The 13773-nt window shown below is 42.8% G+C and overlaps 1 protein-coding gene across 1 annotated transcript in view; it reads left to right on the top strand.

Annotated features, from left to right (window-relative positions):
* Nucleotides 1-13773, top strand: part of ANO2 (anoctamin 2) — a 363940-nt gene that overhangs the window by 313353 nt on the left and 36814 nt on the right. Inside the window, exons 18-19 of the mRNA XM_054507219.2 lie at nucleotides 1935-1992; nucleotides 2135-2235. Coding sequence (XP_054363194.1) covers nucleotides 1935-1992; nucleotides 2135-2235 — 159 coding nt within the window. The remainder of the gene's footprint in view (nucleotides 1-1934; nucleotides 1993-2134; nucleotides 2236-13773) is intronic.

Consider the following 13773-nt stretch of genomic DNA (forward strand, 5'->3'; position numbering starts at 1 on the left):
AACTTGTCCCTAAGACTGGGTCCCCGCCAGAGTCAACTTGTCCCCACTGTCAGTTCACACTCTCAGTCCCATTCCCCATCTCCATCCCCACTGTACTGTTTGTGAAGCGGTGGCATAAGCATTATGTCATTTTGGATTAGAATCTTTGGATTCTGATAACCAGAGAAACTATAGGGATTTGACCCTGGGCCCCAGAGGGTGAGTCTTAGAATAATCTTGACCTCCCAACTTTGAGCATGAGATAAGAAGGAATTTCAGGTTTCGTGAATGGCTCATAGGTCTTACAATGCAATTCTGACACCAGCTACCCCGAGCTAGCACAGACTTCGCAGATTAAGGGCACAGTCTTCCACAAGATTGCCCTCCCTCCAAACACTAGCTGCAGGCTCTGGAGTTCCTATGCCACTCATGATTCAGACCAACTGGCTACAGCCACAAACTGCTCAGGTTTGCTAATTCTCTAGAATGACTCATAGAACTCAGGAATGTCCTGTACTTAAAATTACAGTTTTACTGTAGAAAGGGGGTACAAATGCAAACCAGCAAGTGGGAGAGGCACATAGGGTGAGGTTTAGGAGGGTCCTAAACAGAAGCTTCCAGGTCCTCAGGATGCATTAGTTTCCTGGCACGTTGATGTGTCCCACCAACCAGGAAGCTCATCCAAGCCTCCGTGCCCAGAATTTGTAAGTTTGCAGTACGTAGGTGTGATTGGTTGAAGCATTCACCATGTGACTGAGCTCAGCCTCCGCCCCCCTTCCATCCCCTGAGGTCAGGCTGCTACTACCTGGATGAAAGGCCCAACCCTCTAATCACACAGTTGGTTTCTGTGGCATGGCCTCCCCCATCCTGAGTGATCTCATTAGCATAAATTTAGGTATAGTCTCAAGATCCCAACTATCAATAACAAAGAGAATCCTAGGGGGAAGTTCTAAGGATTTAGAGGCTTCTCCAAGAACCAGCAACAAAGGCCAGTCAGATTCTTTATTATGCAATGTGTCTAGCTGTAAAATCACTTCTGACAATTAGATCAGTTGGCTACCTATAAGGAGATTTCCTAGTAGGCATTAACTTTGTCAGAAAAGCTTCCTTAGCACTAAAACCTCATCAAGCAGGCCTCCATAGCAAGAGCTATTATTGTGCATATTTGATAGTTTCTTATAAATAGGTTTGTGACACAAACCACAACCCCCTTCCTGGGATCTCTGCCTTTGACTCGTATAAAATTATAGTAGCAGAGAGACTATCCATATTAATGGGTATATACTCCACTGGTGCTTTCACTCTAGATTTAATATCAATAGCAAATTTCCTACATAGATATTTCAGGCCAAAAAATAGGGTCCCGACCCTTAGATAAATCTGTGGTCTATTGAAAGAGATGGTCTTATCTACAGCACATGCAATGAGTTGCTATCATAGAAGTATAAAGAAAGTGCCCGGGAAATACTTAATTGTGAACCGAGACAGAAGACTTCACAGAGAAGGAAAGATTTGAGCTGAGCCTTAAATAGATGGGTAGGACCATTTCCTGGGAAATCAGAATCTCCCACCGAGGAGCCTCAATCAGAACTCAATTCTTAACATTGGTTGAGGGAGGAGGGTGCACAGATAGTACATTTAGGGATAATCCAAACCTCGTGGCACTGAGGCTCAGAAATTGTCACAGGTGCCCATACACAGGACCTTCCCAGGCGCACACCAGCCCCAGCCTCAGCCCCTGTCCCCTGGAACTCGGGTTAAGAGGTGAACCCTCGATGGTCAGGTGACAGCTAGCCAATAACGCAGTGTCCACGCCCACCCCTGGGTGAGTTGGCCCCTGCCCTGGCCAGTTCTTTCCAGGAGGCTGTTGGGCGGTGCCTCTTCCACTCAGAAGGCAGGCCTTCTAGCAGCCCTGCCTTCCCCTTCCCTAACTCTCCCACGCTTCTGGATTTCAGGTTCGTGGGCAGACCTGGAAGCTATGTTTACGTGTTCGACGGTTACCGCATGGAAGAGGCAAGTACGGTCCGGCTGGTGGTGTCCCCGTGCACCCCTGGCCCCCGCCGTCCCCCCTTGCAGCATGCCTCACTTCTTGCCCTTGCTTCTCTGAGCTCCGCTTGGTCTAACCACATCCTCCGTTATCTTCTTTTCCGGGCAGTGTGCTCCAGGGGGCTGCCTCATGGAGCTCTGCATTCAGCTCAGCATCATCATGTTGGGGAAGCAGCTGATCCAGAACAACATCTTTGAGATTGGAGTCCCGTATGTAATGAACTCCTCTTCCCTCTCCGCTTGCCACCAGGGCCTAGCCCAGCAGGGCCAGACTTCCAGCAGGGTGTTCCCGGCCTCCTCTTCTCAGAGAGCCTGGTTATTTACTCCTCTGTCCACTTGACAATAATTTTCCCCATGAGGCAGGGCCCCTCCCACAAGCCTTGTTTGCCGATCTGATTTGGGAGGTTTGAAGCTTAGAAAGATTAATAAGCACTTGCTTCAGTAACCTAAGGACCAAGTGGCAGAACTAGGAGTCAGGTAGCTCGGACCTCAAAGTGTAAAGTATGTTTAATGCTCACTGTCCTCCCACTGAGTTAGTAAAAAAGGACTCTCATTATGGTGGATATAAATGAATACGAAAGTTTGAAATACTGTGTAATAATTTAGAGCAATCTCTAAGAAGCTGTGGGATATGTGATCTTAGGAGGGGAAGGATGCAGAGCTGGTAAAGCTCAGACTGGATCTTCACGTGGATCTTCTATCCCCTCCCACATGGTTTGATACAAATTTCATAGAAGGACCTCTTTCAGTGAGGTGTTGCATGGAGATAGGTGACTCATAGGCACTGGATCTAAAAGAAATGAAAACTCAATAATGAAAATCTACCTTCAGGTCAAAGAAAAATGTAACCCCCCTCCTCCATCTTGCGTTTCTATTGCTTTTTGGTGCTCACGTACCATTCCTTAGGCTCAATGCTTTGGGTGTTTTTCTGCCCTCACTCCGAGACAGTCGCGGGTAGCCCTTGAGTATGTGCCTTTATAGGAGGAGGATGGGTAAGAATGTCGTGTCTGGCCATCCTGTTGCACCTCCCTGCTTAAGCCAGCCTCTAGTCATCAGTCAGGAAGTGATCACTTTTGAGAAACTCCGCCCTCTGAAAGTATGCCCTGTTCCCAGCTTTCTGATCGAAAGTCATTCAGTGATAGTCGAGCGAAGCTGGTGAAACACATGGCCACCGTTCTCTAGGAGCTTACCATCTCAGAGAGAGACCACATTTGTTATGGATAAACATCCAGAAAATATACAGACCAAGAAAAGATGTACCAAAGCCCCATCTGGCTCCTTTGAAGCTACATGACCAGCCCATCCACTCCTGCTACAAAGGAAAGTCTCCATTCTCCTTCAGACATCTGGGGAAGACACCTGTCCTTCCAGTGTGTTGTTATTCTGCTCTGGATGGAATTGTACACAGCTTGCAGGCATGAGATTTATTCATCCCTGGACATCTGCTCTACCACTTAGTCCATTCACTCTGGACCCAGAGGCCTTTTATAGAGGATAAGAGAGACAAGAGCTCAGGCATATGTTTGGATAATGTATTGGCATGTCCCCCCACCCATCAACTCCATCGGCTCCATAACAGATGAATTAACACATGGCTATTTGCCTTGAAGGCTAAATTTTCTTGTTTATGCTTGATGCGTGTTTAATATGCCACACTTTAATTGATGGCAATTGCACAGGGACCCATAAAGCTATGGGCAAGTCACTTCTTTAAGTCTTGCTGTCCTCCTCTCTTGATGAAAATGATGGCATAAGAATCATCTCTGAGGTGTTCTCATTTCAGCTCTGACATTCAGTGACCTTCTCCTCTATTCAGTGAAACTGGACACTGCTGGTTCCAAATACAGGTCACTTCTGTTTCAAAAGATTGTTCCTCATTTCAGTTTCTAGTCTGCTAGAGGAAACATACAATGTAATTATGTAGTTAATTTCATATATACATATAATATATTAACTATATAAGATATGTAGTTATTTATAATAATGAATATGTAGTTAATCCCTGAGGATGTAGAGCAAAAATTCTTCTACCAAGCCCCAGTGTCTTTTATCTCCAAAGTTCTTTGTAATTCTACAGGTTGTATTCTGAGTTTGGCCACATGAAATCACCATGATAGTGATTATTGGATTTTCCACTCCCTACTGAGAGCCCACTCTCTAGAAATTAGACCCCACCCAATCCAGAGTTCAAGCACCTGGTGATATCCTTATGTGTGACACTGTTGAGAAACATGACATAAGCAAGAAAACAGAAGGAGTCTTTCATAGTCAAAAGAGAAATGACAGTTGAACCTGACAGTGAGGAAGGAGAGGTATAAATTATAAAACTTAGACTCAGTGGTCTTGAATTCTGTGGTGGAGGTAGCACATCTCAGTAGGACAGAGATTGTCCAACAGATCTGGGTTTAAATTGAGGCATTATAATGTACTCACTGTATGACCTTGTTATAGTTATTCTAAAAAGATTTTCATGCAACATGGCTTATGTAAAAATAAAGGTTGGATGAATGCCCAGCTGTCTAGAAAATAGAAAATATGGAGTCCAAGAAAGGAGGGACCATTCTTCGGGGTTCCAGGCAGCCTAGGTGTACTGAGCATCACTACCTTTACATTTGTAAGTGATGCGTTGTGAGTGCTGCAAGTCCGAGAATGAGATTGAGAAGACCAATTCAGGAGCACTATTTTTCTCTTCTGTTCAGGGCTTAATGGCTTTTGGCTCATGTACCTTCAGTTTCTTTCCCCAGAAGAGATAAGTATTAGTCTTAGAGGCCAGATTTGATTTTTAAAAACAGAAGCAAGTCTGAGGAGTTCGGTAGGTGATTATGCTAGTTAAGAACACGGGATAAAAGATATAAGATTATACAGTTAGAAGATGTTTATCTTGAATCATAGATCTGTGCCTCTGAAACAAATAATACATTATATGTTAAAAAAAAAGAAGAAGATAGCAGGAGGGGAAGAATGAAGGGGGGGAATTGGAGGGGGAGATGAACCATGAGAGACTATGGAGTCTGAAAAACAAACTGGGGGTTCTAGAGGGGAGGGGGGTGGGAGGATGGGTTAGCCTGGTGATGGGTATTAAGGAGGGCATGTTCTGCATGGAGCACTGGGTGTTATGCGCAAATAGTGAATCATGGAACACTGCATCAAAAATTAATGAGGTAATGTATGGTGATTAACATAACATAATAATAATAAAAAAGAACTGAGAAATGCTAGTGGCGAGTGAAAGACTCTCTGAAATAAACAAGTAATTGAAAAAAAAAGGTGTTTATCATCTACTTCTGAAAGTGATTTTTTAAGATTCTTCCAAAGAAAATTTTGAAATATTAAAGACTATCTAATTGACTATTATCAGTAGCCAGTCAGCTATAATTTATCTCTCTCCCTGAGGGTGAAACATTCTTATTAGATTCTGTGTGTGTGTCTTGCAAAAAGTACCACAACCACAATTTTGATGCCCTTGAGAATCTTACAGTCCAGTAGGTTTCTTATAGAACATTCTTACCCGGGGCGCCTGGGTGGCTCAGTTGGTTAAGCGACTGCCTTCGGCTCAGGTCATGATCCTGGAGTCCCGGGATCGAGTCCCGCATCGAGTCCCGCATCGGGCTCCCTGCTCGGCAGGGAGTCTGCTTCTCCCTCTGACCCTCCCCCCTCTCATGTGCTCTCTCTCATGCTCTCTGTCTCTCATTCTCTCTGTCTCAAATAAATAAATAAAATCTTTAAAAAAAAAAAAGAACATTCTTACCCAATCTTCAGTGATTTGTAAGCTAACTCTTAAAGTTTTTTTTCTCCATATCTACCTAAACAGCTATTTGCCTATTCATTTCCTCTAAACCAACGCACTTTTTATTTAAATTCATAACATTTCTGAAAATGGAAAATGAACACTGCCAGCTATCATGAATAGCAACTCACAGTAGAAAGAAATACGATAAAAGTAAACACTATTAAACAACCAATGACATCAGCCTAAGATCTGCATTCTCTCTGTTATAAAGGAAGCTGGACAGGCACTGGGGAGTTGTTAAAGGCATGCCAGCAGCAGACTGGGGTTTTCTCCTTGACCGCCATCAGAGGGGTTGAACGAGAGCAGGGAAGGAGGGAATTCTCCCAGATGCTCTAAAGAGATGAAGGCCAAGTGTAGAGACCTCCAAAGGTGTCCAATGGACTGCCGGTGCAATGTGTCTGTTGCTCGGGAAACATTGCTTTAGACCAATAGCATCCCTGCTAATCCCGCAGGCTTCCACAAGGCTGGCACAGATGCGGGGCATGTCCATGGATACTGTACAGCTGCCCTTTGGGACCTGGATAAGCCTTGCCAGCTCGCTCAGACCCCGCTTTGCTACCCCTTAAATCTGGCAGGTGCCAGATCTACCCCGAAATCCTCAGGGCTGTGCGGCAGTCCGGCTCGTCCAAGCACCTCCCCCCAGGCAGTGGCAGTCCCACCTTGGCCAGGCCTGGATTCAGAGGCCCTGTGGATGAAAGGAACACAGTGCTTCAAAGGGAGGCAGTGAAACTGGGGGCAGTGGGCTCTTTAAAGGCAGCTCTGCGACTAATTGAGGACATGATAATAAATAAAACTGAGTTGCGTGATCTGGCCTTGGACTATCCCCACTCAGCATCCCCAGGCTCCTGGGGCCTGACACAGTTGTGACAGATGCTTTCCAGAGAGGCACTGGATGGTTTTAAACATTACAGGCCCCAGAACAATGCTCATCGGCAGCTCCATCTGAGATGCCTTCAGCCACGGCGGGCGGCGTGGCAGAATCGGATCTTGTGCTATTTATTACCCGAGTCCCCTGACAGGGGTTTCCATTCTCCCCTGCTGCTGCCCCACACACCCCGCCTTTCCCACATGTGTCTGTGCAAGATAGACTTTGCATCCAGATCGCATGGGGCCCCCGAAACATGCCACCCCACATCCCAACTTCTCACCATAATTTTATCTCAAACTTAGCTCCAGTCTTCCTTGAAGCAAAATTGGAAATGGGCCTTTTATTATTAAGAAGGATTTTTTTTTTGATAAAAAATAAAATGCTATCTTTTTCAAATGCCAGATTCTTTCCTGGGCGAAGTCCGAGGCAGACAGAGCAAATACATGAATACTCCCACCAGCAAAATGTCCCCCCATCCCTATTCTTACTAAAAACACCAGATCACATCCCAAAATAGCTGTAATGTACCCTGGACACGGCCAGCAAGATTTTATAAACTCTGCTTTTTTTTTTTTTTTCGGTAAATGTGATAAATATTACATTTCAAGACATAAAACAGTCTCTCTTTAAAGGCATCACAGGCGAAGGAGGTCTGTGTTCTCAAAGACAGTGGAATCTGGCCATGAATCAGAAGTTTAAGGAACAAATTTGAACCTTGTCAGGTGTCAAAGAAAGGAATACATAGCCTAGAGGTTGCTATGTTCCTCTTCTTTGGTCCATTTAGGGCTTGGTTCTGCCTTCTCTAATGAGGCTTGAGGCATGCGGAGCCAGGTCTGTGGAGAGCTGCCTGGGGCCCAGATCCCTGTGGCAGGAAGCCTAAGGTGTGACGGACAGTCACCATGGTCTTGGGGTGAGCCCATGGGGCACAAGCAAAAGAAAGGCTCCAAGCCTTCCGGACAGTTTCTCAGACCTGTCATTAAAAAGGGACGGAAAAATAGCAGAGCAGATGAAAAGGACAAGGGGGTAACATCAAAGGAGTTATTTTAACAAGCGAGTGCATCATACGGTCGGAATCATAATCTGAAGTTTTCCAAATGGCCCATCTGTATGTTATACAATTTGCAGGATTCCTGTTAAATCTTGTTCTCTAGGGACTTTCTTTATTAATTTTTTTTAATGCTCACGGAGATCTCCAGGAGGGGAACTTCTGGGAAGGAGGGGGTGCATAAGAATTATTTGTGGATTTTTTTTTCCCCTCATCGTCTTTGACCTCCCCACAGTGTGTAACACTGTGGCTGAAGTCTTTCCTGAAACACCCCTTCCACCCTTCCCTTCTTTGCCACATGGGTTCACAGTTGACCTTCTGTTCCTACAACGGCTGCTTTCTTTGACCTTGGAAGGCTCCACTCCCTCTCCCCATCCCTTGACTGTTGGAATGCCTTTCCTGTGCTCCATCCACACACAGGTGGGGCTCATTGCTATGGTTTTGGTTCCTCTCTCCAGGATGATTCTTATTATTGTTAGCTTCCACCCAGACCTGTTTTAAGGGCTCTAGACCTGTGTATAAAATGCTTACTAGATATCCCTACTTAGTTGTCATGTGGGATCCTCTGCCTCAACCATTCCTCCCCCACCCCTTCATCAAAATGGCCTCTTCTTTAGTGTTCCTGTCTTAGCAAACTGTACCACCATCCACACCCATGCCTGAAGACCCTAGAATGGTCCTTAGTTCCTTATTCTGCTTTCTTTCCCTCATACGGGTCACCACCAGCTTCTTAACTCTGCTTCCTGAGCCTGTCTCAGTCTGTCCTCATGTCCACTGTGGTTACCATGGACTCTGGGGCCATAATCTCTCACCTCAGCCACTGCCTAAGATGGCCGACAAGGCCTTCATGCTGTGAACTTGCACTACCTTTTCACTCTTCTCTTTCCTCATTTTTTCTGTCCTACTCTCTGCTCTGAGCATTTTGAACTCCTTTCGGTCCCTTCTCTGAGCCATTCTCATATTTGCCTTGGGCCATTGCACAGATAATCTCCTCTGCCTAGAACATAACTTCTCCCTCTTTCCCATACTTCTGTCATCTTTCATCATTTAGTTGGTTTACACATCTCTTCCTCGGGGAAAACTTTCCCTGATTTAGGTCAGGTTAGTTTTCTGTTTTCATTATTACCTAAATTTCTCCCTTCATAATACTCTTTACACATTATTGGTAGCACTTGTTTAAGTGTCCACTTTCCCAGATAGATCACCTCATTAAACACATCAGAAGTCATGTTTTCTCCTGGAGACCATCCTCTGGGAATCTTTATTCTCTTGTTCAAACCAAAACTGTTTGTTCACTAAACCTTCTACATAGCTACCAATCCCAGTTAGATCCAGCACTTCCTTGTTCTGATGGATTTCTTGTTTGTTGGATTCCACTGTTTCCTTTCTTGTTTTATATCCTTGGTTGGTGAAATTCATCCTCCAAGAACTTCACAAGGGTAGATGCGTAGAAGGATATCTTTTTTAAAACCTTGCATGGTTTACATTTCTTTATTCTGCCTTTGCACTTGATGTATAATTTGGTTGGGTATAAAATCCCTTGCTAAAAATCAGTTTGCCTTCTCAATATTAATAGATTTTTCTAGTATTTTCTAGTGTCAAGGGCTGATGTTGAGAATTTCTTTTTTTGTTTCCAAATAATTTTTAGAGAATCTGTCTCTCTGGACATGGAAGCTTTTAGAATCCTGTTCATTATTCCTAGAGTGGTGAAATCTCATGATGATGGGCTTTGGTGGAAGTCCTTTTCCTTATCGTTATGCTGAGTGGGTCCTTCCAATCCGAAAATGCATATCTTTCAGCTCTGAGACATTTTCTTGTATTTCCTTATACTTTATTCACCATTTTCTTTTGTCTTCTCTTTCTGATTAAATGCTGGAGTTGCTAGACTGATTAATTTTCTTATTTTTTCTTTCCTATTGTCCATTTATTTCTTTTCTATTTTTTTCTGAGAGTTTATTGATTCTTTAACTTCCTATCATTTTATTGGATTTATTGCAGATCTAGAATTTCCCCAGTTCATTTTTTCCTTTGAATAAACTTTTTACTCCTGCTGGTATTGGGAAAATGGTAGTCAGTCACCCGGGCAATATGCGTGGACAGAGACACTAGGGCCTACTGTTCCTTAAACAATGCATTGACCAATCACTATTGCCTGCCTTTGATGGTACCTGGTACCTGAAACTCCTGAACACTTCCTGAGATTGCAGCATGAGCTGGCTTGCTTTACTCTGCTGTCTTTCACTGTAGGGACTTCGTAGTCAGCCATCACGGCTTTGTTAACCCCTTTATCCACTGTCTGTCTTCCAAAATATTTATTAACGTCTCTCAGACACTGTTGTACTCATGACCCTTTTCTTTAACCTTGTAGTTTTAGACATTTTAAAATTCATTTACTGTCATTTTAGTAGCATTTCAGAAATGCAATGTGCTCAATTTTCTTTTTTTTTTAATTATTTTTTTATTCTTATATTAATCCCCATACATTACATCATTAGTTTTAGATGAAGTGTTCCATGATTCATTGTTTGTGCATAACACCCAGCGCTCCATGCAGAATGTGCCCTCCTCAATACCCACCACCAGGCTAACCCATCCTCCCACCCTCCTCCCCTCTAGAACCCTCAGTTTGTTTTTCAGAGTCCATCGTCTCTCATGGTTTGTCTACCCCTCTGATTTCCCCCGCTTCATTCTTCCCCTCCTGCTACCTTCTTCTTCTTCTTTTTTTTTTCTTAACATATATTGCATTATTTGTTTCAGAGGTACAGATCTGAGATTCAACAGTCTTGCACAATTCACAGCGCTTACCAGAGCACATACCTTCCCCAGTGTCTATCACCCAGTCACCCCATCCCTCCCACCCCACCCCCCACTCCAGCAACCCTCAGTTTGTTTCCTGCGATTAAGAATTCCTCATATCAGTGAGATCATATGATACATGTATTTCTCTGATTGACTTATTTCACTCAACATAATACCCTCCAGTTCCATCCACGTCGTTGCAAATGGCAAGATCTCATTCCTTTTGATGGCTGCATAATATTTCATTTTATATATATACCACATCTTCTTTATCCATTCATCTGTTGATGGACATCTTGGCTCTTTCCACAGTTTGGCTATTGTGGACATTGCTGCTATAAACATCGGGGTGCACATACCCTTTCGGATCCCTACTTTTGTATCTTTGGGGTAAATACCCAGTAGTGCAATTGCTGGATCATGTGGTAGCTCTATTTTCAACTTTTTGAGGAACCTCCATACAGTTTTCCAGAGTGGCTGCACCAGCTCGCATTCCCACCAACAGTGTAGGAGGGTTCCCCTTTCTCCGCATCCCCACCAACATCTGTCGTTTCCTGACTTGTTAATTTTAGCCATTCTGAATGGTGTGAGGTGGTATCTCATTGAGGTTTTGATTTGGATTTTCCCGATGCCGAGCGATATTGAGCACTTTTTCATGTGTCTGTTGGCCATTTGGATGTCTTCTTTGGGAAAATGTCTGTTCATGTCTTCTGCCCATTTCTTGATTGGATTCTTTGTTCTTTGGGTGTTGAGTTTGATGAGTTCTTTATAGATTTTGGATACTAGCCCTTTATCCGATATGTCATTTGCAAATATCTTCTCCTATTCTGTCGGTTGTCTTTTGGTCTTGTTGACTGTTTCCTTTGCTTTGCAAAAGCTTTTAACTTGATGAAATCCCAATAGTTCATTTTTGCCCTTGCCTCCCTTGCCTTTGGCGATGTTTCTAGGAAGAAGTTGCTTTGGCTGAGGTCAAAGAGGTTGCTGCCTGTGTTCTCCTTTAGGATTTTGATGGACTCCTGTCTCACATTGAGGTCTTTCAACCATTTTGAGTCTATTTTTGTGTGTGGTGTAAGGAAATGGTCCAGTTTCATTCTTCTGCATGTGGCTGTCCAATTTTCCCAACACCATTTGTTGAAGAGACTGTCTTTATTCCATTGGACATTCTTTCCTGCTTTGTCAAAGATGAGTTGACCATAGAGTTGAGGGTCCATTTCTGGGCTCTCTATTCTGTTCCATTGATTTCTGTGTCTGTTTTTGTGCCAGTACCATGCTGTCTTGATGATGACAGCTTTGTAATAGAGCTGGAAGTCCGGGATTGTGATGCCGCCAGCTTTGCTTTTCTTTTTCAACATTCCTCTGGCTATGCGGGGTCTTTTCTGGTTCCATACAAATTTTAGGATTCTTTGTTCCATTTCTTTGAAAAAAGTGGATGGTATTTTGATGAGGATTGCATTGAATGTGTAGATTGCTCTAGGTAGCATTGACATCTTCACAATATTTGTTCTTCCAATCCATGAGCATGGAACGTTTTTCCATTTCTTTGTGTCTTCCTCAATTTCTTTCATGAGTATTTTATAGTTTTCTGAGTAAAGATCCTTTGTCTCTTTGGTTAGATTTATTCCTAGGTATCTTATGGTTTTGGGTGCAATTGTAAATGGGATCGACTCCTTAATTTCTCTTTCTTCGGTCTTGTTGTTGGTGTATAGGAATGCCACTGACTTCTGTGCATTGATTTTCTATCCTGCCACTTTACTGAATTCCTGTATGAGTTCTAGCAGTTTTGGGGTGGAGTCTTTTGGGTTTTCCACATAAAGTATCATATCATCTGGAATGTGCTCAATTTTCTATATTTAAGTAAAACCACTGACTATTCTTTACTAAAGATTTGGCCAAGTTTTCCGATTACTGGCATCTGGAGGAAAAGTCTCAGTCTGAGTTCTGATTCTGGACCTCCCCCTTCCTCCATCCTTAACTCCCTCTCTCCTTTTCCTTTTTTTTTTTTCTTCTCTCTCTCCTTTATTATTTTTTCTTCACCTCACCTTCTGTCTTGACCTGTAGACAGGGTCTCAGCCAGTCCACACTATTTGGCTTCAGAATCTTTAGGCTCCACCTAGGTTTTTCTTAATTTCTTATTATCACAGAATTATTGCTTGCTCTTTTATTATGAAATACTGTATTTTACTGCTGCTTCTGTGGGATCTCATTCTTTAAATCCTTCTGTGATGGTGATGATGATGATGATGATGATGGTGGTGGTTGGTGGTGGTGACGACAGGGACAAGGATAAATATATTGAGCTCTTAGCATGTACCAAGCCATAAGTTAAGCATGTTACATAGATTATCTCCTTTAATTGCCCCTTTGGGCTAGTTAATATTTATTTTCTCATAGATAATACAATTAAAGCTTATGGAGTTTTAATAGCCTGTCCAAGAAAATATAGCTGGTGAGTTGTAAACCTGGGTTTTAAGCAATTATTTTCTGCCATCAAAGATCAGACTTTTACCCACTACACTACACCACTACACTACGTCTTCTTGATGGCAAATGGTATTACACAGGACACTGATCGGGCACGTACTGCATGAAGCACTGGGTGTTATATGCAAACAATGAATCATGGAACACTACATCAAAAACTAATGATGTACTGTATGGTGACTGACATAACATAAAAAAACAAAACATTATTTTGAACCATTAGATTTCCACTCACTGTCAGGAGCATATCCTAACAATGAAAGCCATACCTAAATGATATTGAGAACGGTCTTCTGGAAATAGCTGCATAGAGGTTAGATGATCCCATGTGGGGAATGTGGCAGGAATTCCTGCATTGGATGGAGCATGGACTTCAAAGTCCCTTTAACTCTTCAAGTCTATGATTCTGACTGTTCTGCTATTAATTCTCCTCCTATTTCCTAGAAACTTTCTTCTAGATTGATCAACACAACTAGTACCTTGTTCCTTTACCTGATTTCATTCTCTGTGATGGTGTATCAATGGAAAGTATGAAAAAACTATACCCTCAGGCATATTTTAGCATTTAATATTAAAAATAATAATAGTTATTATCTACTGAATGCTTCCTATGTCCAGATATTATGCTAAGGATTGTATAAACATCATTTCACTTAATCCTCAGATTAAGAATACTTAAACCATTCTTATTTTGGTTGACTTAGTCTACTCGAGCTGCCATCACAAAATATCATAGGCTGTGTGGCATAAAAAACAGATACTGAT

Source organism: Mirounga angustirostris, unplaced genomic scaffold, assembly GCF_029215605.1.
Source record: "Mirounga angustirostris isolate CCGP_5_RB_7025 unplaced genomic scaffold, mMirAng1.0.hap1 SCAF_5, whole genome shotgun sequence".
In the NCBI taxonomy this organism is placed as follows: Eukaryota; Metazoa; Chordata; class Mammalia; order Carnivora; family Phocidae; genus Mirounga; species Mirounga angustirostris.